Source organism: Melopsittacus undulatus, chromosome 6, assembly GCF_012275295.1.
Source record: "Melopsittacus undulatus isolate bMelUnd1 chromosome 6, bMelUnd1.mat.Z, whole genome shotgun sequence".
Lineage (NCBI taxonomy): Eukaryota > Metazoa > Chordata > Aves > Psittaciformes > Psittaculidae > Melopsittacus > Melopsittacus undulatus.
Genome location: NC_047532.1, coordinates 44,743,711 through 44,771,191, shown reverse-complemented (window position 1 = coordinate 44,771,191; position 27,481 = coordinate 44,743,711). Strand labels below are relative to the sequence as shown.

Here is a 27,481-nt window from a genome sequence, read left to right as displayed (position 1 = left end):
TCTAACAGTTCAGCAGGTTTATCTTTTTTTTCCTTAAAAAACACAACCCAACTAATTATTCTGTGTTTCTGCAATTTTGTTCAGCACAGTGATTCTCTTATTACTACTAAAATAAACCACACTCATGTGCTGAACTTATTCCTAAGGATAATGGTTAGCCACTGTTTTGGAAAAAGTCCCAAGAAGCATCAGTAGCTGAAACTGGCAGTTTGAAGGATGACACTCCTCTGTCTTGGCACAGGTAGAGCTGCCTTGGGTACAGTGTGGTTATCTTCAATCTGAGTCATTAATGATCACTGCACTTCTTTTAAATTGGTTGTGTTCATAAAATGCAGATAAATATCTGCCTGCTTACATACATGACCATAGGTGAGATGGGCAAAATGTACGTCTTCATCATAAATTCGCAATTGTTTAAAAGCAGTTATTTTCAGTTAAATCCATTACTATGACTAGTACCATGATTCTTATTATCAGTATATTCACCAATTACTGGTTCAACTAGGTATGCTAGATGAGATTACAGAAAAAGAAAGGTAAGTGTTCCTATACAAACTAACAACTTGCCAAACATGAAAACAAGCTTTAGCATAAGGCAGATGAGAGAATCAGAGTCGCATCAGATAAATAATTTGCAGAAGTCCTATCAAAAAGACCCAAACCAACAAAACCCTACACCTTAACTTGCTCAAGCTGTAGAACTTTGAAAGTCAAATTTTTAGGAGTTTGCACATGAATTGTTTAAATTACATAGTCCATAATATGGAAGCTCCAAGCCCAAACCCATAGGAGGTTAAAGCATAGGTTTTAATTTCTCCTTTGGATAAGCCAAGTGTTGAATCAGGTACAACCCCTGCACTCTTAATACTGCCTTCATGCCTGCATTGCCTGGGAGATGGTAATGTCAAGCAGCCAGATCCAATGTAACAAGCAAACTAGGAGAAGGAAGAAAATGGAAAATGGACCCTGGGAAGACAGGACTAGGGGAGGCATATTTTGTCTTTAAGGGGAATAAGAGGAACCTCACCTTTAGGCAGCTTATGATATAGAAGATACCATAATATGCACTTACAAGTTTTGGGAAGCTATACCTTCCTGAAGCTAAAGCATAGAAAAATACCCATTTCTAGATTTAGGATAAGGCTGGTAAGCACAACTGCTTGACATGGCAGCTCAACACCATCCAACCACAACCTCTAACCATCTCAGCCCAGGAGAGAGCCATAACATGAGGACTGTCTTCTGTCATTGTTGTGCCTCAACTGCAGTACGTCCGTATTACATTTTGTAACTTAGTTTCAGCACTTCCAAGTAGTCAATTTAGCAACCCCTTTTCCTTTTTTTTTTTAAACTAGAATGGGAACTTCAAATATTACCACTGAAGTTGATAGTACAAATCTGTAATCATGCCATCTCAAATGCCAAAATGCCGACAAAGTCTTATCCAGTAACAATAGATGTAGTTTCTTAGTAATTCCCTGATACATACTGTTTTTAAAGATCAATAACTTTATATTTAAAAGGAGAAACCGAATTTGATACTGGCATCTAAATCTTTGCAGAGTCATGATGATTAGGCTCCCTTCCCCCAAGTTTTTAAGTGTTAGCAACATTACATACCAACGAGATTTCTGGGAACTTGAATAAAATCCTCCACAAATTCCAAGTAACTTCTAGCCTTTTTTACTGCATCAGCAGTCTGGAAATGAATTAAAAAAGAAGTTTATTTGTGAATATAATATGTTAAAAATAAAGCCTTGCTGAACAGCTGCAAGGCTTCAAAACATCAAACTTATTTTCAAAAAGAGAGGAATAGAGACAAGATTATTCTAACTTTGACCCATTAAAAAATGAGTAAAATGCCCAGAGACAAAACTCATTAGCAAAGCATCAGTAATACATAGAACATTTTTTCCACATTATTTCAAGATATTTTAAAATATTATCTGCAATTTCTCATGAATAAATCCCAGATGTAAAGTATCTTATGGATGTATCTTAGAGCAGTTTCTCATAGACATTGGTAGGGGAAAAAACAGCTAATTTTACTCTCTTTCACCAAAATCAAGACAATTTTCAAATCTGGAATCTATTTATAAAACCCAGTAATTATTACAAAGATTTTGTACTGAAAAGGAAAAAATTTTTAAGTAGTCCTACCAGTGTTCACAGAAACTTCAGCTTACAAGAAAACTATGTTAAAAGAAACTTTAGATCATGTATCTCATTTCACCTGACTTCACAGTGAATGCATAGCTACATGGCTATGACAGATGGGCAAGCCATAAAACTCTAGTTTAATCTACATTTTCCTCAAAACTGCTTTGGAAGCACCCATTTTTCCTCCACAGGAACTGTGCTACCATCAATACTGTCTGCAACGTAAATTTGTCTTGCAACTTTAAACATTTTTAACATGCAATACACTATTATCCAGAACACACGGAAAAATGGTGAAGGAGAAGATCAATTTTAGGCTCATTTGTCTCTTGACAGTGTCTAAAGATTATGTCACCTGATGAAGATAAGACACTTCCAAGGTTGAAGGACAAGCTTCAGAACTTCACAGGCTCACTGTAAGCAGTGACTGGCTTTACAGCGTTTTCCATAAGCAAAGTGTACTGATTTTTCAGAATATGCTAAATGGAACAGCCATTACAAGCTCTCTCCTCTATGAAGTTTCTGTTCTCCAGTATTTAAGAGGACAGAAAGAAACTTAAAAAAAAAAAAAAATCAGTCACAGAGCCTTTCCTACAGCAGGCAGATCAATTTTGCATTCAAGTCTTAATACCAAGTACTGCTTGCAAATACACATTAATCCTAAGTGAATAAACACTGAGAAAGTGACAAACAGTTACTCCCCTAAGTGGGCACACACTTACCAGGCTTGCCCACCTCTATCTTCAGAAAGATAGAGAAAAGTTACAGACAGGTTAGGAGGCTATGTTCAGAGTACAGAGCTCAACAGGAGAACTTGCCAGGTCAGGAAACTGGGGATTCAAAGGAGCAACAGCACTGGTAAAAGTACCGGAGTATACACATACGGCACACCAAGTCTGCTTACAGCTGGCTACAGGTAGGAAGTTTTCCGTTTTCTCCACAAAATTTTTCTTCTTCCATTTCTCTCCCATCTTATACTTGACATAAAACCAAGCCTGAATAACCAGCACCTTCAGACAAACGCTCTCTTCTAACTGCACGGAAATGACACTAGGGCAACCTGAACTCCACAAGGGTTGCCAAAATGGTGTACTGCACTTAGAAATCCGTCCTAATCATATCACCTCTACATTGCGAGTAATACTACAACCAAGGCACTCTACTCCCAGAATGCTGGTTTCTGGCCACAGTTCATCTACAATATTTTCCAAGACAGCATCATTCATTAGTGGGGAGAACTCTTACAGATGTTCTCTAACAGCTTTATTATTAAATGACAGAAATTAACACAGTTAATGAATGCTCTACAGATGCTGAAACAAGAAACAAAGTTTCAAATTAGCAACAGTAGAAGCGCAGAATTAAGGAACAAGTATCAGCATCTGGTCAGTAATTAATTATTTGATCACAGTTTCCATTTTACACCAATGCCTCAGCCCTTTATCTACCATTTTTTAGGTAATACATGAAATAAAGAGTACCACCAGTTCTGGCATCTTTCAATCAAATTAGGGAAGTTTCAGAAGACCAAAAAATTTATAAACCTCTACTTCTAGCAGAGGTCAAAATGACAGCAAGAGAAACACAGTTGAATTGATTTCAAAATAACAATACAAGCAATCAAACATGGAAAATAGATGAACAGGAAGTTGTTGCAGGGAGCAGAAGTTATGCTGCATATTCAAAGCAACTGCTAAATGCTACAGACTTCAACATACATTAGCATTTTTTCACCTTCAATGAACTTTACAAATGGGACACAATTAACTCAAGAGTTCACAGTGTTCTGCCTCAGAGGTGTGTTCATCAACTCTTTCCCAAATAAAGATGAAGGAACAGTGACTGCTTTCACAAAAGAAGAGTGAGGATGACAAATAAACAACTGCAAGGAATGGGAGTTCTCCAGAGCACCCATACACATATTCGCACTTTGCCACAAGCACTCTGAATTTTTGTGCAACCTGTAGGACTCATTCACACACCAGCATGAGAAGACTACATACAAAGCTGATTTAGACAACATACTCTCAGTTCCTCCCAGTCAATAATTCAGCAAAGGTAAAGAAAAATAATTTATCTCTCTCTAAAAATTAGCGTGCACATGGATTAAGACCTCAAAGAATTCCAGTTACTAGTAACTACTTTTCTAACTTTCTATTACAGTCCACATGTTTATCCATGCTCTGGTTACGTCATGTAGTAGCCCATATAATCAAGCCATGTCCACATTACTATATAGATCTGTCATAGAAGGATTAAATGCAGGGTATTTTTTCAAACTCAGCATTATACCTACCATTTTTGTAGCAAGACAGCTCTAAATGAGTGTGAAACGAGAACTGTATGGCTGCAGGTTTTAGTGAAAATGTAGCATAGATTAGTGGCTACACACTGGTGGAGGGCACTGTATTACAAACAGTGGATCTGTCTCAGGAGTTTCACACCCGTTTCTAAGACAAGGTTTCAAAAGTCTCTTCAAAGTCTTGGAACCTCTTTTAGACCTTCCCAAATAGAAAAATAAAACTACCTGTGGGAATCATTTGATAAAGTTTTATCCCCATGCAGATAAAGACGAAGTCCTCCCAAGTCACAGTAGAGAACATGCCGTTCCCATGGTGACAAGAAGTCTTTTTTCCACAAAACAAAACACTTACTAGACTCCTATGGAAGTGACCTAATGAAAGCTCCAAAGGGAAAAAAGAGTTTTCTTGTTTTCTCCAACGGGAAAATAAGAAGTAACAGTCTCCTGAAAAAGCCAGGATAGTAGACAGGATCTTGCTCTCCTTCTATCCAAAGGGATGGTTATACAGTTAAGTACCTTCAAAATGGTGTAAAAAGCACAAAGCTCAAGTGAAGAACTGCACAAGAATTGAATGCAATTCAATTTTGCCTGTAAAGAAGTTCTAAGGGAAAGTTTTCTGTTTCTGATATAACTCTCCCTCTCTGAGGAAGGAGAAGATCTCAGAGATCCGCTGTCCAAGCTCTGAACTTCGCAGTACTGTGGTATCAAGCAGCAGTTCAGGCAGAAGGGAAGGGTCTTGAAACCAAAGTGGTCTTGACCAGACAGGAGAAAAGCAAGAGCAGTATTGTGTACAGTTTAGCTTCCTTCTAATCATACAGACTTCCAATGTTCTTAAAAATGTATAGCTTTGTTCCTTCCCATCAAAGAATCTGGCCCTGAGACTGAACTTTTCTTCATATAAGAAATATTAGCTACGGAGTTCCTCAGACCCTGACTACAATGGCAAGGACACTGCATCACTACTCCCACATATGTCAGCCTAAAATTGTCTGCCCATGCATGCAGTCATTAGGGCCTGGTTGCTTGCCAACTTGAAAAGAGGCAAAAAAGAGTGGACAAATATACCCAGATTCTGAAGCCCTCATCACATGGAATATTTAGGTTGCCTGACTTTTTTAGAAGCAGTTATCACTTCTAAGAAGGACAAGGCTGGATTTTATTTAGGGGCATCTGCTATTTATAATCACTGGTCTGCACTACTGTAAGAGGCTGGTGACAGTCATAACCTTTCCACAAGTTTCGGCATCACATCCTTCATATTAAAGAGGCTAAAACTGGAATACACTAGACATTCTACTGCATTTAAACTTGTCTGAATCCTCTTCAAGAACTATGTGTAGTACTAGATCAAAGGATCTGTTGTCACCCTGATACCCTGGAAGTATTTTAAAGTTTCCAAAGAAAAAAACCAAAAAACAACCCCCCCCCCAAGAAAAGAACAAAACCAAAACCCCCACAAACCAACCCAAATAAACAAACCACCCAAAAAAAGCCAAAATACCAAACAAAAAAACCAGAACTTCCTCTGAACCTTGCATCAAAACCAGGATCTACTAGTGATAAGCACACAGCATAATTCAAGATCACAGATTCCTGAAACGGAAGACAACCAAGGATTTCTAAAAGTGTTAACACCAGAGACTCAGGTGTTAGCGACACCTATGGAGTTGGTAACATGGAATAAAAACCCTAGAAACTGTTCTGACAATGGCCTGGTGACTACTGCCTCCTACATGGATCACTGTTTTGGTCTAAACACCAGGAACATTTTAAGGCAATTGGGAGATTTAAAGCACATCAGATAAGAGTCATACAAATGGAATTAACTTTGAGCAAAACAGTATTATATTGCCAAAGCCAGCACTAAATTGCCAAAACGAAAAGGGTTAGAAGCAGCAGATAGAGGCTTTAACACATTTGTCTAGCTCAGAGGAGCAGACAATACACAGCAACACACACATGAACTAGAAAGGGGGGTAAGAGAGAACCAACAAGAACAGCATACACATCTGAAGGGGGGTGAAAAAAGGTAATGAAAAAAATAATGTGCAATCAAGTAAAGTAGCAGCAATACTTCCCCCAGGTTGACAGAGATGTACAGTACGGTTGTTACAGAATTTGTGCAACAGCATATGGAGTTATTAGGACAGGACACATCATTGCAGTGGTGACCCCTGTAAGAAGTCTTGTATTTCAAATACACATAGTACAAGGTGCCATACTGTGAACATCTATATAGACACTCAGACAACTATCAGCTATTTCCAGTTCTTAGCTCATGAATACACCTCTCACCACTTAAAGCAGATACAGAGCAAAATGCTCACCAGATTCATATAAAGTTTCCCCCTTACCTCTCCATAGATTCTGAAAGTACCAGTATTCTCCTCAAGTTCAATGGCAGTAACTCCTGGAACCTTCCTGGCTTGTTGTATGTTACTGCCATGTGTTCCTATAGCAAGTCCCATTAAATCTTCTCTGACTACAAACTCCTCATGAAATGCTGCAGCAAGCTGCTTTGTGCACTGAAGGGAAAACAAAATAAGATTCATCCACATGCACTCCACGTGACATACAGCTGTGTGCTCAGTTTCAAGTAACAAGGATTACAAGCTATGGCTTACTTCTAAGTGTTTTGTAGCTTCTTCATTTCTCGACATGAGCATAAGTTTGGTGCGAATGCTGCGCAAATGCATGTCACTCAATATATTCACTCTCTTCACTGTTGCTTCACTGGCAGACTACAGAAGAGAAAGAGCATTAAGTTTCATTATTTAAGTAAGTTCACATTTAGAGAATAAATCAGGAACCAATTTAAACTAAATCATACACATGATCTAAATTTCCAGCACTTACATGGACATTATTCTTCCTCAAAACAAAGCACAATAAACTCAGCACCATCTCCACAAACCAACAACTTCCTGTTCTCACTCACAGCATGTTTTATTCTAATGATTCTGCTGCTGGATATACATGATGACTCTTTCCCCTTGATGATCCCCCCCCAAAAATTAATATTCTATCATATATATGTTACTCGCTGTCTGAATGATACAGCTAAAAAGATAAGCAGGGAAAAATCTTAGAGTGGAAGGTTCAAATGGGTAAGATTAAGTAAACAGAACACTGAAGAGAAATTAATACTGGAAAAATTCTACGCAGTAAGACAAAACCATCACAGAAGCATCTAAGTGGACAAATCCTTAAAGGCTATGCTAAACTGGTGCAGTTCTCCACATGGAAACCCAGCTGTAGGTGGAACTGCACAGAATAATACAGTACAGGGGGAAAGCTACTGCTCCAGAGCAAAGGAACACAGAGTTAGCTTTGAGCCACCTCCACAAATTGGTGAAACGTCACTCAGTCAAAAAATGAGACTGAAAGCTGCTTCTAAATTTAGGTTGTATGCAATGCAGTATTTGTAGCCCTTCCAAAAGGCCTACCCCCAAAGATTAAATGTAGACATACCTGCTACTTATATTAGATTTCTCATAATTTACATAACTTGACAAGCTAAACCTTTTTCCATAAATACACAGCTGGCTATATACATCACATAAATGAAAACTCATGCAACATTTACACATAAATAACTTACCAGTATTATTAGTTGAGCAGTTTCAGCATGATAAAATATTCGACATGCTCCCACAGCTTTCTTGAAATCTTTATGTGCATTTTCATTAGCACACCTAAGATGACAAAATGATTGTAATTTCAATAAGCTGCATCTAAACGGAAGGTGTACTATTAAAAATGTTTCAGCAGACTTCAGCAACTGGAACATTCCCATTCTCCTTAACATGGTTGCAGAGGTTATTTCTCTGTGAACTGTATGTCAGTGTGGTTATCTGGCAAGTCTCAGTACCAGAGGCTCCCTGTGAGCATATCACCTGTACAAGCCTAAAGCAAGACCTGAAGCTCCCGTCTCCGAACTTGCTTTTTGTCCTCACTCCAAAGGCTCAGATTCCAGTCAGTAGTTTCTAAACCAGCTACTGCACTGTCACAGCCACCTTCAAGTCTCTCATGGACCTGTACAGTGGTCTCAAATATAAGCCAAGCAGCGTTCCTCCCCAGCAAATACAGTAAATGCCTCATTAAAAGGTGCAGAACTACTCACGCATCTCGCAGATCTTCAGGAACATCCACTGTGCACTTGAAAAATGTGTTCTTTTTGACAGTTTTATTTTGATTCACAGGTCGGAGTCGTTCGTAAGTGACAATTTCATTGTAAGTGGCATCACAAGCAGCATATTCAATGACATAAAACTATGGAAGAATACAATTTTTAATTTTAACTTAAATTTTAAGAAGCAACAAAGACATACTAAAATTACCAACATCGCCAAGAAAGTACAAGACAAATACATAGACTAAAACATAAATCTGAGTTGATGCAATACTAGAGTTCTACACAAATGAACCTGGATATACTTCAGTACCCATTTGATACCTCAGTGAGAGCAGAGCACCATATCAATGTAATTTCAGTCCCCATCAAAAGCATCTTTGATTTGCCTCATCCCCATTCCTCTTCAAATTCATAATTTAGTCCAGTTCAAGTTCTAAAGTTCAACGTATTTGACAGAGCTCTAATTCTAAAAAAATACCTAATAGAAGAGCAAATTTAACTCACTCTTCAGAGAAACATCTGCTCTGCCAACAGCTCAATGAAAACCCCCCAAAAAACCCAAAAGCCACAAAACAAAAACCCCCAAAAACCAAACCCACAAATAAAAAACCAACACAACGACCCACAATCCCCAAAAGCACCATGAGAAGCCCCATTACAGTGATACAATGGACAATCTACCTGTTAATCATGTAAGATCAAAAGGAAAATAAAAAGTCAATGTTTTCGATACACACTATCCCAAATTGAGGAAGGCAAGAGAATTAAGATTTAACAGGCACCAATGATCTACTCCTACACTTCCACTTAACACACACAAGCATGAAGAAGCTTGCATGCACAGTATCCCCAAAGCCCAGCTTTGTGTTACGGATGCAGCCTTGTCTTATCCTCCTTTTCAGCTATATGCAATTTAGGAGTGCAGCAGTACTTTCTTCTCTTCCTCCCTTGAAAACTGGGATCTGCTTTTGTTAACACACTTAATTTACTCAAGTATCAGGAAAAGGTAAATCACTAAGGTCATGACATACCTTCCCACCTGCTATTTTCCAATTTTAAATTCAAGTTTAGCTTAGGTACAGAATCACAGAACAATGTGATGTGAACTGGATCACCCAGTTGTAACACTCCTGCCATGGGCAGGGACACCTGACACTAGACTACGTCGCCCAACGCTCTGTCCATCCTGGCCTTGAATACTGCCAGGGATGAAGCATTTACCACTTCTGTGGGCAACCTGTTGCAGTGCTTCATCACCCTAACAGTAAAGAATTTATGTATCTATTCCTTACATCTAATCTGAACTTTTCCTGTTTAAGCCCATTACCCCTTGTCCTATCATTACAGTCATTGATGAAGAGTACCTCCCCAGCATCCTTGCAGGCCCCTTTCAGATATTGGAAGGCTGCTATGAGGTCTCCACAATGCTTCTCCAGGCAGAAGAGCCCCAGTTATCATCCTAATCATATAAAGCCGTTTCGAAACTTATCACGAAACAAGTAATAATAATGAAAAACAAACGCTAAACAGACTAAATTTAAGAGATCAATATATGTTTAAAAAGATTAGCTGCTATATTTAAAGATAATTCTGATTATCAGAACAATCACAAAGCTAACAGTCATTAGACATACGGTTATTTGGGAATTTCACTTTTGAGGGAAAAAATTGAGTATTTTTTCCCAATGAACCATGTTAAAGACTGTACAAAGAAGCCAAAATTGAACTGTGAGAGGTTTTGTGGGGGACAATCCCATAAAACAGATAATTTGGCAACACTGTATAAAGACACCAGCCATCTAAGAACAATTCCCCCCATCCCCTCCCAAAATACGTGAAAATTAAGATATGGATACAATGGAATTTAAATTCAGAACTTAAAAAAAAATTCTCTTCAGGCTTTTCTCTGAAATAAGGAGCATCGCAAGGTAACTGATGGTAAAATTCCAAATTCCTGTGACATGCAAGAGAAGTATGTTAGCCCCAAATGTCTCCTTTTCTCTCATTCTCTTAACGCTGTTCATCCAAAGATCAAGACACTGACAACTTTTTACCTTGCCCCTACAGAACTCAAAAGCAGATACTATTTGTTGTCAATTTTTTAAAATCATATCAGAAATAGGACATTTTTTTCCTTAACCCTGTTTACTTTCAATTTTGTAATCTAATACAGAAAAAGCATCGAAAGATAGTATCTTTCCTACTATTAAGTACTCTTGCTGTCAATTAAAAAAGTAAAGCTTTAATAAGACTATGAGACACTGCCATAGCTCTATTTAAGTGTCTGAATCTACAAGTTACTTTGCAGCTGCAACTAACAGTCAACAAGAAAATTTAAACTCTGACCTATATATAAAGCAAACCAACTAACCACTGTCTTTCAGCTACACTAAGTAGAAACACACAAAAAAGAACCCACATCAACACACAGATAGCTACAGTATGCTTAAATTATGAAGTTTAAAAATACTTCAACCACAGGTGAAGTGCAATGCTTTACTTAATTTGTAGCACCAAGTTCAAGTCACAAAGGTTTGTTAAAGCCCTGTTCTTCTGCATGCATACAGTCCCCCAAGCAATTAAACTACTGATTACAGAAGCAACTTGCTCAGCTATAAAAACACAACCCCATAGCTGCGCAATGCAGCATGGGTCATTGCAAAGTGATCTTGGGTTACAACTCTGTTTTGTCACAGTTTTGTATTTGTAGTACTTCCGTCGTAGTTCTTCCACCACAAAGCCCTTTCATGTTTACTGTATTTAACAAAACAGCATGAAATCAGTAGGTTTTAAAATAATTTACCTCTCCTTTCATCATTCGAACTTTTGCCAGCCACCAGCCACAGGGTTCTTGGTCATTTGCTCGAGAGTAAACCTGAAAATGAAAACAGTAAGAAACATTGAAAGTACATGCACAATTCACTTAGCCAGCACAAACAATGAAGAATGAACATTGCAACTTGTTCAATTTTGATTAAAATGGCACGGTATTCTCCACAAAAGTAACTTTTGTATTAATTACCCAGCCACGTGCTTATTGCATAACTTTTCGTTATTTTGCACTATGAGGAGGATTGTGACAGATTCCATCTGCATACATTACTGGTAATTCAACAGAAATTTCTAGAGGAAACCTTGGCTCAATGCTTATCCTGGAGTACTTCCTCACTAAATTCAAACATTGTCTCCCCACTGAAGGTTCACACATAAAAGTAGCTCAACAATTAAGACTTTTGTTTCATCCTTGGCTTGCTTGATATATCTAGGGCTACTGAAATGAACTAAGTTACCATATGACTACATATTCAATTTTTAACAAACTCTACCAAGTTAATGCAACATTAGATACGGAACAGATGACTTCTGAAACTTTCCTCATCTTCTCTAAGTTTCATTTTCTCCTTACACACTAACAGGCCAAAGTAATTTGCATGCAGACTAAATAAGAAACTGCAGAAGCAAGGAGATAGAAAGTAATCCTTTACATATAACCTCTCACAAGGATAACAAATAGCAAGTACTTAAAATAACAAAAAAACCCCCAGCACCTGTACTACACTGTTGAAGAAATAACTAGCCAGTACTTACAAAGGGATCTTAAATAAGCCCATTACTTTGATTTTAAGAACAAGTATAATAAAAAGCAGAACTTACAATAATTATTAAAGATACTACAGACAAATAAAACCATTACTGGAGACACACTCCACTTGAAATCTTCACTTTGGTAACGTACTTAAAATTGCCATCACCGCTTTAATGGACTATCAATTATCTATCAGGAGAGCTCATTAGGACAAACTCACCTCCACTTCATCTCCTTCACCAATTTCTTTCTTGATATCAGGGGGTGGTGGTAATCTGACTTCATTAAAGGGTACCTGGCGCTCTGGTTGCCAACTGGAAGTTGAAGAAGGAACATTACACATTATTTCTTGATTTTTCCTGTAATTTTCTCAGTTTTGTTTTAGAACTGCAAGTTCTCACTCATGCTATCCATATAATCAAGTCTGTTTCCTCATATGCAAGCTTTATACACAAAGGAACAATTCTGTAAACAAAAATAGTATCTGGGAAGTTATTTACTGACAAAATTTTTAAATTAACTGAAAACTTAACTTGACTGGGTTCACTAAATGGCTTTCATAAAACTTCAGTAAAAAGATTGTTAGATGTCTACTGTTCAAATCTTAATGCCTTTATACAGACATAAGCTTATGTTTGCAGGGCAAAGGGGATCATCCATTTTACCCAGGTCTTAAGGGTATATTTGCATGGGGTTCATCCAATTCTTCACCTCATACTTAACATTTGAACTGCTTACCATGAATGTTTTAAGTGTATCATGAAAATCTGACTCTTATTGTTAACAAGATTTCATATTTCTACCCACAAACTTGTATTTTTTGTATTGAGATATCTGGCATCCAGATGCAGTTAAAAACATATCTTTGTATCTGCTTATCAGTAAAAATTATTACTGGGCACAGAAAACTTAAATTTTACCTTCCTGCACCTAAAGGCTATTTCTTTTACTGTAGCTAGCTCTACAAAGCATTTTACTTGTAGAAGGGAGTATTTTAGGCAAATTTTACAAAGACTACTGGAGCAATTCACATCCTCTGTGCTCTCCTGTAATTCCTTTTCCTTCTGTTCTGTAAATGTCACAGGACACCATCAGCTGTTCCTCACCTCTTAAGTCAGAAAGCCATCTAAAGCTCTACATAGGTTAAAATAAAACCAGGGAAAAAAAAACACTCCCCAAAGAAACATACTAATTTAGAGTATCTGAGGGACTTGGACAATATCTATTAAAGCATTTTGATGTCCACCATTTATGCCCATCTTGAAGTTCACATCAGGTACAGACAGCATCCAGAACCAACTTGAAATAAGGATTACTGCAAGTATTTGGTCTTGCTTACTTCCAATACATGCAGACACAGCAGCCTACATTAGTGGAACAAGTCTCAGCGTTAAGAGCAAAGGGTGTTTCTCTACGAGACAGATACATTTGTGTTTCCTCTGAAAAGACAGCTTATGCTCGAGTACCTCACTTAATAAAAATGTGAGGTATCCATATAGCTTTGCTCTATCCATTATTATACACTATTTTTCTTTTAGCTATAGTGCAACTTCGAAAAATAAGAAAAACCCATGAAGATTATGGATAGCTTCTGTTGAAGTTGGAAGGTATTTTGGCCATAAAACGTTATTTAAATCTCATTCTATTTCTCAAAATGCTGAATGAGGCTGGGAAAAATCACTTGCAATTCAGTTGCCCTTGTAGCAACAGTAATGGTCAAGCCTCAGGGTTTGGCCCTTTCTTTCCCCCTTCCTGCATTTGTGAAGTTATTACTCTCATAGATGTAAAGGCAAATAGTTAAGACTTGACAAAATGCATTCCTTCAATTATTCAATTATATTTACATAACTGAAGTTATGTAAAACTTCAGTTTAGAAACAGAGCATAATAATCATAACTGAACAACAGGATCAAAAATGTTGCAACATCAAATGAGCTGCTTAAATTCTCTTGAGAATTTCAACTGTGGCTCATAGTTAAAGATGGTGCAAATGGGAGTGTAAATAAAGTTATGAACTACCCACAAGATTGAAAAGACTTTGTACCTTCAATAAAATCTGCTTGAAGTTGTAGTAGGCTGAATTTGGTTCCATCTCTAATCATCTAAAGGAACTGTATCCTCTACAAGTAGCTGAATAATGACTTACCCCTGTCAGCTGCAAGATGTTTTGGTATTTTTTAATAAAATAGTGGAAAAGTGGACAAAAGGCTCAGCTGTCCAAATATGAGGAGCCAAAGTTTTGATGTAAAAAAAGACCAAAACTGGAGTATCTCACTGCTGAAATGCAGAACAAGATGTTTAAGAAATTACTTCTAACTGGCTATAAATTACCTACTAAGAGGATCTGACAGAACTTACACCTAATGGATTATCCCAAATATATGGCATAAATTACACAAAAATGGAGCTGCTTGCTTCTCACAAGAGAGAAGTCTTTCTTTCAATATGGCTGCTTCAAACTCCCATGGGCCTAGATGAAATTGTAACTAAAGATCCAATTTTCTGTTCTACACTGTAACAGAAGTTTCCTGTTCCTGAGGCTTCTGCACTCCTCACCTGCTTACCTGCAAAAAATGTCTCTTAAAAGAACCTCTGGGCAGATGTCCTTGATCAACTACTGCCATGGCCACAAAATCGTCATTATCAGTCTGTGCTAGTACGCCAACTTTGGCAACCTTACAACAGTTGTAACTAAAGACAGGTTAACAAGAGAAGAAAATGCAAACTGACCATTTAGACTGCCTTTAGCAGAGTTGAAGTTTTAACTTGGATAATGCTGATCACTATCTAACAGAATGATGCACTCAGGACACAACACTTTCACCAGCTTCAGTTCTACTAAAGCCTTAATGAATTTAACTTGGTAAACATAATTTTCAGATTTACATCACAGAATAATTTGACTAGAAATGTACACACACTTCCTGGTTAGACATATTTTTGGTCAAAAAAATTGTATGTTGTAGCTCAATGTTTTTGGAACATGCCTGCTTCTGACAGACTTTCTGTAAAACACACGGATACTAAACACTAGAAACATGTGTACCAACAATCAGATCCCTGCTGTGAGCCATAGGCACTTCTTTTAGTTTACTTGGTTTCTGATATGAAAGTATACACTTGAAGGCAAAGAGCTTTCTACCTTGAAGAAAAACAATACAGATTTGAATACAAAACGGAAGACTTGTCATATCTCTTCAGGCCATGGATGGGATAAAAGACAAAATTTGTTTTTTCTGTTTGTTGCGTTTTGAGATGGGGGTACAAAAACCTAAGAGACAGTAATAACAAACTTCCATAACAACCTCAGTTAAGTGTTAGCACAGATTATGGTTGCCAACTCATTCTCTAACTGCTTTTCATTAAACGAAGGCTAGAATACACGAGTTAGAAAGAAACAAAGGCTGGATTTACAGGGTAAACCCTAGGATTACTTCCCCCCTCCTGGGGCTTGTTTTTATACACGTGTAGATATATATACACATATATGCGTATACACACACACACCCCCTAGGATTATATATTCAGGATTATAAAATACTGTTTATAAGCACACATACACTCCTTAGTATTACCTTTATTACCCAGCAATCTTTCTTGAAGAAGGGTGCAAAGACTAACCTACAGGTTGGCACTAGCAGAGTTTTGTAACAATTTTCATATCAAAAGCTGACACATTTTTAGGATCTCCACCTAGCAACTGAAAGGGAAACGGGAAAGAGGATGTAGCTCCCGAATTAATCTCCCAGGTAATCCATGTTGTTATCAGTCTGAACACTGAGCAACAGGTATTCATTTATACTTTACCAGCCCATGGATTATCTTCGGCTTGCCACTACAAGTTCCTAGTACGACTGCTGTGATTATATATTAAATGAAGAGGGCCTCATGGAGAATTCTCTCTCCAGATCTGCCCTCATTTCTCACAAAAAAAAAAAAAAAAAATAAAATCTGATCTTTAGACTATACATGCACATGTTTGAGTTAAAAAGAAAAAGCAATCACTGTCAGGATACTTCTATTTCTCTCTGGCTGAGAACACTGACCAGTAGTCCTCAGATCAGACATGCAGAGAACTTCATTTAACAGAAGTATTTTGGTATGCTGCACCTTTTTCTGCTTTAGTATAAGAGTATCGAGTCTCTGCCACCTGACTATTATTTTAATTAAATTTTGCTGTCACATATACAGGCATCAGTAATAATACCAGAAAATTTAAAGGATTAAGTAACTGATGAGCTGAATTCTTGGACAGTGATTCAAGAAGAGTTCATGGAGACTGTGAGCTATAATAGGGAATAGTGAGTCTGTACAACTGTCCCTTTCTTATGGAATCTACTTTGTCTTGATGTCAAAACCAAAAAAACCCATCAAAACCAGAAAAACAAAATAAAAATCTAACACTCAAATGATTTTTCTTAATACTTACTTGTTTTCAAATACCACTGTGAGCGAGTCCTCATGAACATCTTTGATAAATCCCTAAAACAAAAAGAGTTTTGTTGTAAGAATGCATACGCATTAAAGACAAGGCAGCAATTTCAATACAGCCTGAAACTAAGACAAACAGCAGACCACCATTAATGCTATGATTCCAGTCCAGCAAAGTTCCAAGACACAAAGCCACTGTTCACATCAGGCTGCTGCTACTCTTCATTGGCTATTCAAAGAAATACACAGGGATGCTTAGCGCACAGGGATTTTTTCAATGACTGCTCAAATCAAGCCAGCATATTTACAACTGAAAAATCACTATCAGAAGTTATAATTTTACCTACAGGTGTGAGCAACTGTTTTATAGAAACAAAATGAGAGAGATGTAGGCCCAGGGCCATTAGTACAACTCACCATACAATGTGAAATAGCTGTGCATAGCACTTTTAATAGGTGTTCTTAACACAAAACTTAATCCCAAAAATCTCTGGTTCATTCAGAACAGTATGACAGTAAGTCTGGATAAAATATGGCTATACAGGCTGCCACAGAGCCAATTACGATATCTGAAGTATCAAACTGGGGACTGCATTAAGGACAAATACTTGTAGGACCTCACTGGAAAACAAGGAGAATACAGTATTTCATGAGGGGTTTTGTGTCACATTATTATGATCTCAGGAACAACTGATGGGAAATCCCACTTTTCTTTCTTTCTCTTGAAAAACAAAGGTCGTCTTTGGGGGCTCTGCTTGGTGTCAAAAAACTAAAGACAACTTGACAGATACAGTTGTACTTAAATGTCAATACAGAAATTAACTTCCTGCATCCTTTGGTTAAGGAAGGCAGGCATACTGCAAAAAAACGCAGATAAAGAGACATGAAACATCTTTCAAACTACTCTCTCCTGCTTTTGCTACTGCCTGGTCTTTGCCCAAGCAGAAGTCAAGGAAGACCCTGTAGTTTTAGGGAGTTGCATAGGCATGTTAAGAGAAGTTCCAAGAACTCTGCGGAATGGTTTATATCCACTTAAGAAACTGCCAGCTGAGGAGGACAAAGAATGTATCTACTGTGTAAGAAGCAGCCAGCCCACAGAGGTATCATATGTCAACTCAGAGATAAATTTTGACACAAGAGTCGCCTCAATGTTAACTATGATCAGTAAAGGACTCCATACTAACAGCCGGTTGCAAAGGGCCTATATAAACAAATCTCCTTCTACCTCAACTCCTACTCAGGAAATGCTCTGAAGGCATTTGCTCAAACCCCGCTTTTCTGTTCTCTGAGGTTCACTGAAAGCCATCTGCCAGCAACACAAAAGACTGGAGAAGAGAAGGCTGCATCAAGTCCTCATAGCAGCCTTCCAGTATCTGAAGGGGTGCTACATGGGTGCTGGGGAGGGGCTATTCATTAGGGACTGTAGTGATAGGACAAGGGGTAACGGGTTCAAACTTAAACAGGGGAAGTTTAGACTGGATATAAGGAACAAATTTTTTACTGTTAGGGTGGTGAGGCCCTGGAATGGGTTGCCCACGGAAGTTATGAATGCCCCATCCCTGGTGGTGTTTAAGGCCAGGCTGGACAGAGTCTTGAGTGATACAGTCTAATGGCAGGTGTCCCTGCCCATGGCAGGGGGTTTGGAACTAGATGATCTTGAGGTCCTTTCCAACCCTAACTATTCTATGATTATATGGCTCTAGCAGAAAGCATACTGGCAATCCTGAACAAAGCAGGTCATAGCAAACCTCTTTCTTCGAAAGGTAAACAACTGAAACAGTTATCAATAAAATACACCTGTCATGAGGAACTTTTTGATTTTAAGGAAGTTTCTGGACAGGTAAAATGGACAGGAATACTGAAGTTACCTGTAGTACTTACTTACAAAATGCTAATGCCTGAAGTGCGTGTTAGCTAACATCAGTGATAAAACAGAACTCTTACTAAATTTAGGATACTAATGTCCTCTTTAAACATGCTCCAACATGGGGATAAATGAACATGGCATAAAGTGCAGATAGTAAGAGTTGCTCTGCTAAAATTCATTCAAACTCTGTCTAGGGACACACCCAAGTCACAGCACTGCACAACAAGTTCACACAATCCAACATTCCACCAAATGACAACAGAAAGCAGTATTTACAGAAGGAGATTTAACTACTTACTATGGACAACCATTTATCTGCATTCCAAGGGTCTGTGATTCAGTATTAGTCTTTGCTTCTTTATGCTGTGCTTTATTTCATCACTGAAACCTATCTCTTATTTACATTATTATATGCTCCCACCATACTCAACACAGTGGAGGGCAGAATATGTATTTAATTTCTAAGGTCAGCCTACAGTAGCAAAAAAATTATTCTGCAGATCTGAATTCTGTTATCTTTGTTAAAAAAAAAAACAGAACTTCAGAATCAAGTGATATTCAAAATACGGTACCATAAACCATCTGAAAAACATTCAGAACGTAATGCTCTGCAGAGTTCAGAAAATCCTGAATACACTGAGTAGCTGCCAGTTTCATCAGTAATACAAAAGAAGTGGGAAAATGTATCCCAACCACACTGACTTTCCAAGATTTCCGACAACTGGTCCACTACTACAAAAAGTCTCATTTTCAGTGTAATGGTACAAACAGGTTTAATATTTATAACTGATTGCAAACTAATTTCCTGCTGAAGTGTGGGAAAGCTTAAATGGAACACTACTGCAGAGATACAAGTAGCAGCATACTAACAGCAGACACTGCACACCATCAGCTGCACAAACAGAAACCAGTACTGAACACTTTCTAATAAAATCGAAAGTACAAATTCTAATAGCCTGTACATTTTAAACTATCATGTGGGTTTCAGGAACTGCTTCACACAAGTCTTTCAGCATGTGTGCTGCTCTTCCCATATTAGAATATAATGCAGACTCATGGCTGGCAGACCTGTATGCAGTAACTTGCTTGAAATTATCTGAATAGTGTTTTCAACTAGCATTCTCAAACTCTCCCACTCCACAGTATTTATGTATGAGAAACACTCCAGTATTTATCACGTATGCACTCAGGGTCACAAATGGACATATGTAAAACATTAAATTATATAATTCAAATAATTATATTGTTGTGAGCCCTGAAAAAAAGTCTGATCACATTCTAATTGTACAAAGAAAAGACTAATAGTAAAGGAATAACAAAAGTAAAATATCCCAAGTACAATTCTTCCTTCTGTCACTGATTTCTCTACAGCTGTGGGTAAGAAATCTTATTTCCTATAGCTGAAGCACAGGAGTCTGTAAGGTATTACAGATTATATGGTTCAGTTGTAAGACAACTAGAAATAATCAGAATTCAATATAAACTTTAAACAGTTTTATAAGAAACTGTTCATTATTACCAAGAAATATGCCCAAAGTATCATCAAAACATTTGTCAAAAGTGAAAATTCCTACATACTACTTTCCTACTTACAACCCTGACCTTTACTATGCACATTATCATCTGTTACAACTCCAAGATAAAAACAGAGAAATAGATGTCATGCGTATCAGGATGAGATTTAGTGTAATTTTTTAAATATTCCAAGAGCCTAGGGGTTGTTTTTTTTTGGATTTTGGTGTTGTTTTTTTTTGTTTCGGGTTTTTTCTGTGGTTGGTTGTACTTGTATTTTTTGGTTTGGCTTTTTTGGTGGTTTTGGGTTGTTGTTTTTTTTTTTTTAAAGTCTTTACAAAAACCTGTGACATTAAGATATCTCGCAATACCAAGCAGACTTACAATATCTGTAACATCGCCTTAATACCCCAGTTTTCAGCTAGGAGTTTTGAAGGAGTTCTTTATCTGTGAGGTAACCCATATAAATAGATTTGTACTCAAAGCTAGCTGTGTCTGATACTGTATCAAAACATTTTCTACTAAATCAAGCAATGATGCATTATCTTAACTTTTGCTCAAATGAACAAGGTACTCCATTACTGAAATTTATCAACATTGCCTAAGATAGATAATGCAAATATCTAAGTTTGAAATATTCTATGTTCCTTACACATCATTCCATGTATCCTCAATTCCAAAGAGAGGTGATGAGGCAGAGCTAACAAACCACCAAACATATCATCAATACACTGGCATCAAAACCACAGTAATGAACTGTGTTACCAGGAAGCAAGCTTACACAAAACCTGTGGTTTTACTCATATAAAACTGTTGAGGGCATGAAGAGAAGAAAAACTGACATGACTTCACCTTGCCAGACCTCCAGTTTGGACTGTCCAGATATCAGTGTCAGTCATTTGGTTTATGCTGTGAGCTGGATCTCTGCAAGTCCATGTATGCCCTGCTTGCTGCAGCCAAGCTCATGAGGCAGACAACTACACTGTACTGCAGGCTATTAATGTCATGCTGGCTCTCCAGACACTTTGGTTCAGACCTGTCTCTGCCACTCACTTGGCAGAAGCCAGGCTCCCAACACCAGCACCTGTAAAACAAGGGCATATCACTAGGACTCTTGCCTAGGTTTGGGATCAGAGATTTTGCAAACCTAACACATGGCCACACCATTTTAAGTATGAACAAAAGGGCAGGAAACTATGAATGGACCAAAATGACTACAGTTGAGACTTCATCTGTTTCCGTTTTACTTGGATTTTGCTTATGGGTTTAGGATCTGCTGATAACATAAACGGATCAAGACTTACTGACATGCCCTTACAGTGAACTGTATGTCTCTGTGCGCAGAGAGATATACACTTTCTTTTTCCTCTCTAAATCCAGTTCCAGGCAGTCACAAAATCCATATAACAGGCAAAAGCAACCCAAGCTCCCTTTTCATCCTGCTTTCTTAAGTTTATCTGACCCCAAAGTAGGATGGCCGAGGCAAAAAAACCGAAATGTTAGTTTAATGGCAAACATTCTTCCCAGGATAGCCACTGAGTCACAAACACCTGCATGCTAAAAACTATATTAAGATCATCTTACCTACCACTAAGCAATTTCAAACAGTAAATGCTCTGGCATCTGGTAGGATGGATTGTTTCTGAATCAGTGCTATAAAGGTCAAGAAACCCATATACAATTACCAATCTTTTCACTCCTTTCAGAAGTAAGAAAGATTAGTATTTTTAATTAACAGTCATATAACTGCTTCATGTAACAAATACATTAAATAATTATTGTTAAGGGATGTATCCCATGCTGATTCCTCTAGGAAATAATAATAAAAAAAAAATCAAAGCAAATACAGGAAACTTGTAAATAATCAAATCACTGAAAAAAAAACAACTTCATAAAGTACTTTTTTCCTTACAAGTCATTAGCTGCACCTGCTTATACAAGGAATTGATAAAAGAAAGCAGGTCTAGCTTGCCAGAAAATACATTACAAATATGTATCAGGTAACAAAGAAAACCTGAACTATTATATCAATTTTAGTAACCACAGTTTAATTTATGACATTACTGCTTACTTCCACACACAGCCATAATTGTAATTTGTAAATTCAAAGGTCCTTATGACAGACAGTTAAGAATTCAGTGCCGAATCCCCTGGTTTAGGCTTAGTCATGAAAGCCTAAATGACTCGCACTACTTATACTGCTTTCCTCATGTATGTATTCCCAAAGGGCAAAACTTCTGAAAGACACCCTCTACTGAGGATGTACATCATAAATACAGTCTGTGGCATCTCCCTTTTATCAGCCTAAAAGGGGCAAGCAAACAGCTTATCAACAGTAGTAATGACTACGCATGCTTTCTGCACTGTATACTGTACAACTTTCAAGAGATCAGGAACAACTTTAAAACATCTGAAATCTCACACCCATTAGGTCTGGATATAACAAGTTAAGTGCTGACCATTGCAAGACAGAGAAATCTTTGAATAAGAAAAAAAAAAAAAAAAGAAAAAAGTCATTCCAGCTACCATGTTTCATGGTGCAGTAACTGGGTACTGGGTACAAACAGCTGTGTAAGCTACACTCTTAATGACAGTTTCCCATCTGAATAACCACCAAGCTATAAAACAGTCAGGAGAATTTAAAGTTATTTTCAGAGTTACTAATGAAAACATATAAGAAAAATTAAAACACCATTATATTTTCGTATGGATGTATAAACTTTTTCTTACACCAAATAGCTCATCATGTTTTGACACTCTACACGTGCAGAAATGCTGCGTGCTTCTCTTTCATCATTTTTCCCTTTGCAGTATTTTGGCTAGTCTCTTCCTTGAGACTGATGCCAACTCCTACTACCAGCACTTCAGTTAGTTCTGTTATCAGAACAACTGCACCTCTTGAAAGAGGAACATACCAAGAAGTAAACACTTCTGAACCTGTGAACTGAAATATTCACATTTTTATCTATTTTATGCTCTAGCATAATCTACACAGCTACCATTCTAGAACAGTAAAAAACGCTAGTGCATGCAACACACTAGTCAAGTTTTCAGCACCTCTGAGTCCCTACAATGAAAAACACACTGGATTTTTTCAGAGGATATTATATGGTGTTCAATGGTATCATTTTATTGTAAGGCCCAACCTGCTTCATGTAAACTGACATCTGAACTCATGAATAATGTGCAGAACAGGCTTCTAATCTGCATACAAGTGGGCATATGCAGGCTGAGATACTGGACAGAACAGAAACTTTTGTCTTATTCTTGCCCAGAGCTGCACAGACACCCTTCACAATTGGCAAGACCAGAGGCAACAGGCACATACTGAAACACAGATCTTGTATGAATTTGCCTAGAGCTGCAGATACACTTCACAACTGGTAGGACCAGAGGCAATGGACACAAATATACAGGAGATCCTGTATTAATGTCAGGAAACACTATTTATTTTTACTGAGAGGGTGACTGAGCACAGGTTGTCCAGGGAGGTTGCAGTCTCCATTCTCAGATATTCAAAAGCCATCTGGGTATGGTCCTGGGCAACCAGTTCTAGGTGGCCCTGCTTGAGCAGAGTGTGGACAGGATGACCTCCCACAGTCTCTGCCAACCTCAACCATCTGTGATTCTGTGAATTACTTAATGATCTTAATGACACAAAGAACCCTCATCCTGAAAACACTGCAGTCATGCCAAGATAAGGCTGGGAGTACTCAACTTTCACTTTCTCCAACCCACTTAGGGGCCAAACAAAAACATACAGATATTATTTCTTAATGTGAAACGGCTAAAAATAATGAAAAAAAAAATCTAAAATCCTAAAGATAAAAAAAATAACCTGCAATCTAGCACTCACCTAGAAAGCATCAACCATTCTGCCCTCAGGAAGTCCTAAGCATACTTTTAATGTATACAAATCCTTAACTACTAGGGTTCATGAACCCTGTCCATTCTCCTCCCTGTTCCACAATACAAACCTCACCTTTTTTTCAAAAGACCATAACTACTCTGAGCCACATCAGTGCCATCTGTTCTCTAAAGGCAGTGGGTGCTCAACATGATATAAGCAAAGTCTTCTGAGCTGCAGGGAGTGGCTAAACACAGGCTCTCCCATATATTGGTTGCAAACCTGAGATAAAATACAAGGTAAATGCTATCCTGTTCTCTGGATTATATTCCTTATCTAAAGAAAAGAAAAAAAACCCAAACCAAAAAACAACACAAACCCAAAACCAAACAAACAAAAAAAGACCCCAAAAACAAATAAACACCACCCCCACCCCCCAAAAAACAACAAACCAACCAACCCTTAAACTGGTTTGCAGATTTCGAAATAAAAGATTAAATTTAGACCATAATATTTTTTGTATAGGACAGAGCATAAAAAGGTTAAGTTGGGGTGTCTGCCGCAACAAGTTACTGTTCACCAGTTTATGCATCACAAAAAATATATTTAGATGTCACATGTATTTTAATAAAGAACATAATTTTCCTTACTAATTTATAACAACTATCAGTATAAATACAGATAAAAAGAATTCCCTGTTAAAACTGAATTTTACCAAAATGAAGAATTATTATAGGAACAACAGAACCTATAAAGAACATAATTTATGATGGTCCTATCTCTAATAACTGAAGACCCCACTATAATGTTCCAGTAGATTTAATAACTACATTTATTCTACCACAGCTAAATTGCAGATCATATTAATAACTCATTAAAAAAAATCTGACATGCAATTGTTTACATAATTATCTGGGGTTTATCTCTGTTGGCATAGCAGGATCCTTCTCATCTCATTTACTGGGAGGCATGCTGTGCTAATGAATCTGAATTCAGGCTGTTCTGAGGGCAAACCTGAAATTTCATCCTATCATACAAATTTTGCTCTTCAGAAAATTTCTGCCACCTTCTTTCTATACAGTGACATGGGGCTTAGACAAGATGAACCAAATCCCATTATCTTACAAATGCTATTATCAATGCAATGCTATCAGTGTCCAAAATAGGGTACTTTCTAAATAAAACTGACAGGCATCCCTCCTTTGCCTCAGAAAGTTTAAAACAGAAAGTTACTAGTGGTGTCATGTAGTTACAAAATGTACATATATTCTCTGCCTACCTCAACAGTAAGACTCACAAAATGGAGTCACTCATTGCATGTAGCTCACAAGAATAACCTTCTGAAGCTGTGTCTGGTTTATTAGGTTTTAATTTTTTTGGGGGGGGGGGGGTTATGTGGGGTTTTCCATACTCCTTCACATTAACAGTGGATTATTGAGTTGGGACTTTGGTTACAATGGGTCCCATCATTATAAACTCACTTTATTAACCAGGAAGATGCCATCACTGGACTTAATCCCCATTTCATTGATCTGAAAGCCAGTAATGCCACTTTTAAGTAAATTTTTTTACTTTTGTTGGTCACTGCTCACAGGCTAAAGCCACGTTATAGTCTTGATCAAAGCCTGACAATTTTTACTGACTTTGATGGAGATACCACCATTGCAGATTTTAAGTTTGGCTTATTGTAATAAATTCTCTGCACACATATCCCTGCAGTCCAAGAATTCAGTACACCTCCTGAAAATCCTATTAGTCTCATGTTCCTCTTAAGAAGAGGAGGCAAGTAATCCATGGTTTATAAAGTTATCCAAGATCGCAAGTTAAAAAATGGAAAGCTAAGAAGAGTGTCTCCAAACTCTCGGCTTTCTGATGGGCAAGAAAAAAAACCAAAATTCTATTTGGAGTATCCCAGTCTAAATATGAAAGATTCTGATGTTTGTTTCTGTGTGGTATTTCAAGTCCAATTAAAAATGCATCCAATTTACAAAATTAAAAACTCACCGGTTTTGGTAAAAACTTAAGAGGTTTACCTCTTAAGGGGATATAGCTTACCCCATTACATTCCTTCCTCATAACAGGATCTCCTATTGGTCTCTTTTAATAGACAGCCAGTTGAAAGAACTAACTCCTGAAGTCAGCTGGTTACAATCCCTTAAACACCGACTGCCTTTACATACTGTACAATTACCACATGACTTCCAAGCCAAATCCACAGCTGCACACAGGAAATTCAGGCAGAGAAAGAGGGAAGACAAAAAAAAAAAAAAAAGACCCCGTACCCCGCCCCCCCAGCATAATACTGCATGTGCAATAGCACCCTGTGTATGCGGTTGGGCACAATACCTAGAGAGAGTCCTGGGATTAATACTGCCAGATCATAGCTACACTGCATGCACACAATACTGTCTGGAATCAGTCCTCCTGGAAAGGAAGACAGAAGGCTATTGCCATAAAAAGAGCTGAGATTCTTAAATATCTGAAGCCAGGCTTAGGGCAAAATGACTGACGGGCAACAGCTGAGAGCATATTGCATTGATCCTGTAACATCCTGACATTCCAGGGAGGGTGATGGCGAAGGAAGCTTTCTGATGGCATAAATAAACTCGAAATCCTTAAGAATTTTAAAAAATATTTTAGAATTATTATTATTATCGGCTCGGCTCAGCTCATCTCACCCAAAGCCCATACTTCATCCAAAAATACCCTCCCCACGCCCACCCGCCCTTTCCAAAATGAAGTCTGAGCGAATCCCGGTGCTGTGCATCTGCTCTCCCAAGGCCTAGCCAGCGCTCTCCCTCTCTCCGACACATGAACCTCCCCTGAGAGGAGCCCGTATCAGCCCGCCTCGTCCCCACCTTCCCTAGCCACCGCCGCCCCTTTCCATCCCCACCGCCTCTCGGCCGCCTCCACTCACGCCGACCCCCCCTTTCCGTAGCCCCCTCCCCTACCGCCCACACCAAACCCAGATACCTTCCCCCAACGCCCTTCCCCCCTCACCCTCCCCTCCTCCGCGGCCCGGCTCAGGAGCCTCCCCCCCAAGCCAGTAACGGCCACCCGCCTGCGGCCAGGTGCTGAAGCCGCCGGAAGGCCGCCCCCGCGCTACCCGAACCGCGCCGGGCCCGCCGCCGCACCCTCCCCGAGCCGATACCTTGTAGAAGGCCCCGTTAGAGCCGCGCACTTCCACCGTCAGCTCCTCCATGTTCAGACCGCAAAGGACGTCGGGACGTGCTTCTAGAAACTGTCACCACGGGGGGGAGCGCTGCCGGACTCCCCCTCCCCCTTTGCCCGCTCCCCGTGGGGTTGGGGCCGCTCCGGCACCGCCCCGCCCCTCCTTCACCCGCGGCGCGCGGTGGGTCTGCCCACGCTGAGGGCAGGAAGGGGGGATCTCACTGCAGGCGAAGTGGGGCGTTCCCTGCGGGTAGTGCGGCCGGCAGCCGCCGTCTCCCCCCGCCGCGGCCGGCGGGAGTGGGAGCTACCGGCTGTCGCGCACACTCAGCTGGTGGCCGGCTCAGTGGTTGAGGGGATAGCACCCCGCCCGTACTAAGGCGCCCGTGGTCCGGTAGTCTCGCCTCGGCCCCGCGGGCGCCACCAATTTTGTGCTAATGGAGGAAGTAGCGGCGCTGCAAGCCGCATCGCT

At 38.8% G+C, this 27,481-nt stretch overlaps 1 protein-coding gene across 3 annotated transcripts in view; it reads right to left on the bottom strand.

The window, feature by feature from the left end:
* FXR1 (FMR1 autosomal homolog 1) overlaps positions 1-27,267 on the bottom strand; it is a 38,454-nt gene extending 11,187 nt beyond the window's left edge. Inside the window, exons 1-9 of one of the 3 annotated variants that reach the window (XM_031047091.2) lie at positions 26,993-27,267; positions 16,614-16,666; positions 12,404-12,497; positions 11,401-11,472; positions 8,586-8,734; positions 8,064-8,157; positions 7,087-7,203; positions 6,817-6,987; positions 1,621-1,699 (exon numbers count right to left, since the gene is read on the bottom strand). In XM_031047091.2, coding sequence (XP_030902951.1) covers positions 1,621-1,699; positions 6,817-6,987; positions 7,087-7,203; positions 8,064-8,157; positions 8,586-8,734; positions 11,401-11,472; positions 12,404-12,497; positions 16,614-16,666; positions 26,993-27,043 — 880 coding nt within the window. In that variant the 5' untranslated portion in view covers positions 27,044-27,267. The remainder of the gene's footprint in view (positions 1-1,620; positions 1,700-6,816; positions 6,988-7,086; positions 7,204-8,063; positions 8,158-8,585; positions 8,735-11,400; positions 11,473-12,403; positions 12,498-16,613; positions 16,667-26,992) is intronic. The other 2 variants (XM_005146926.4, XM_005146927.3) reach the window with 2 other exon arrangements.
* Positions 27,268-27,481: the final 214 nt, after the last annotated feature.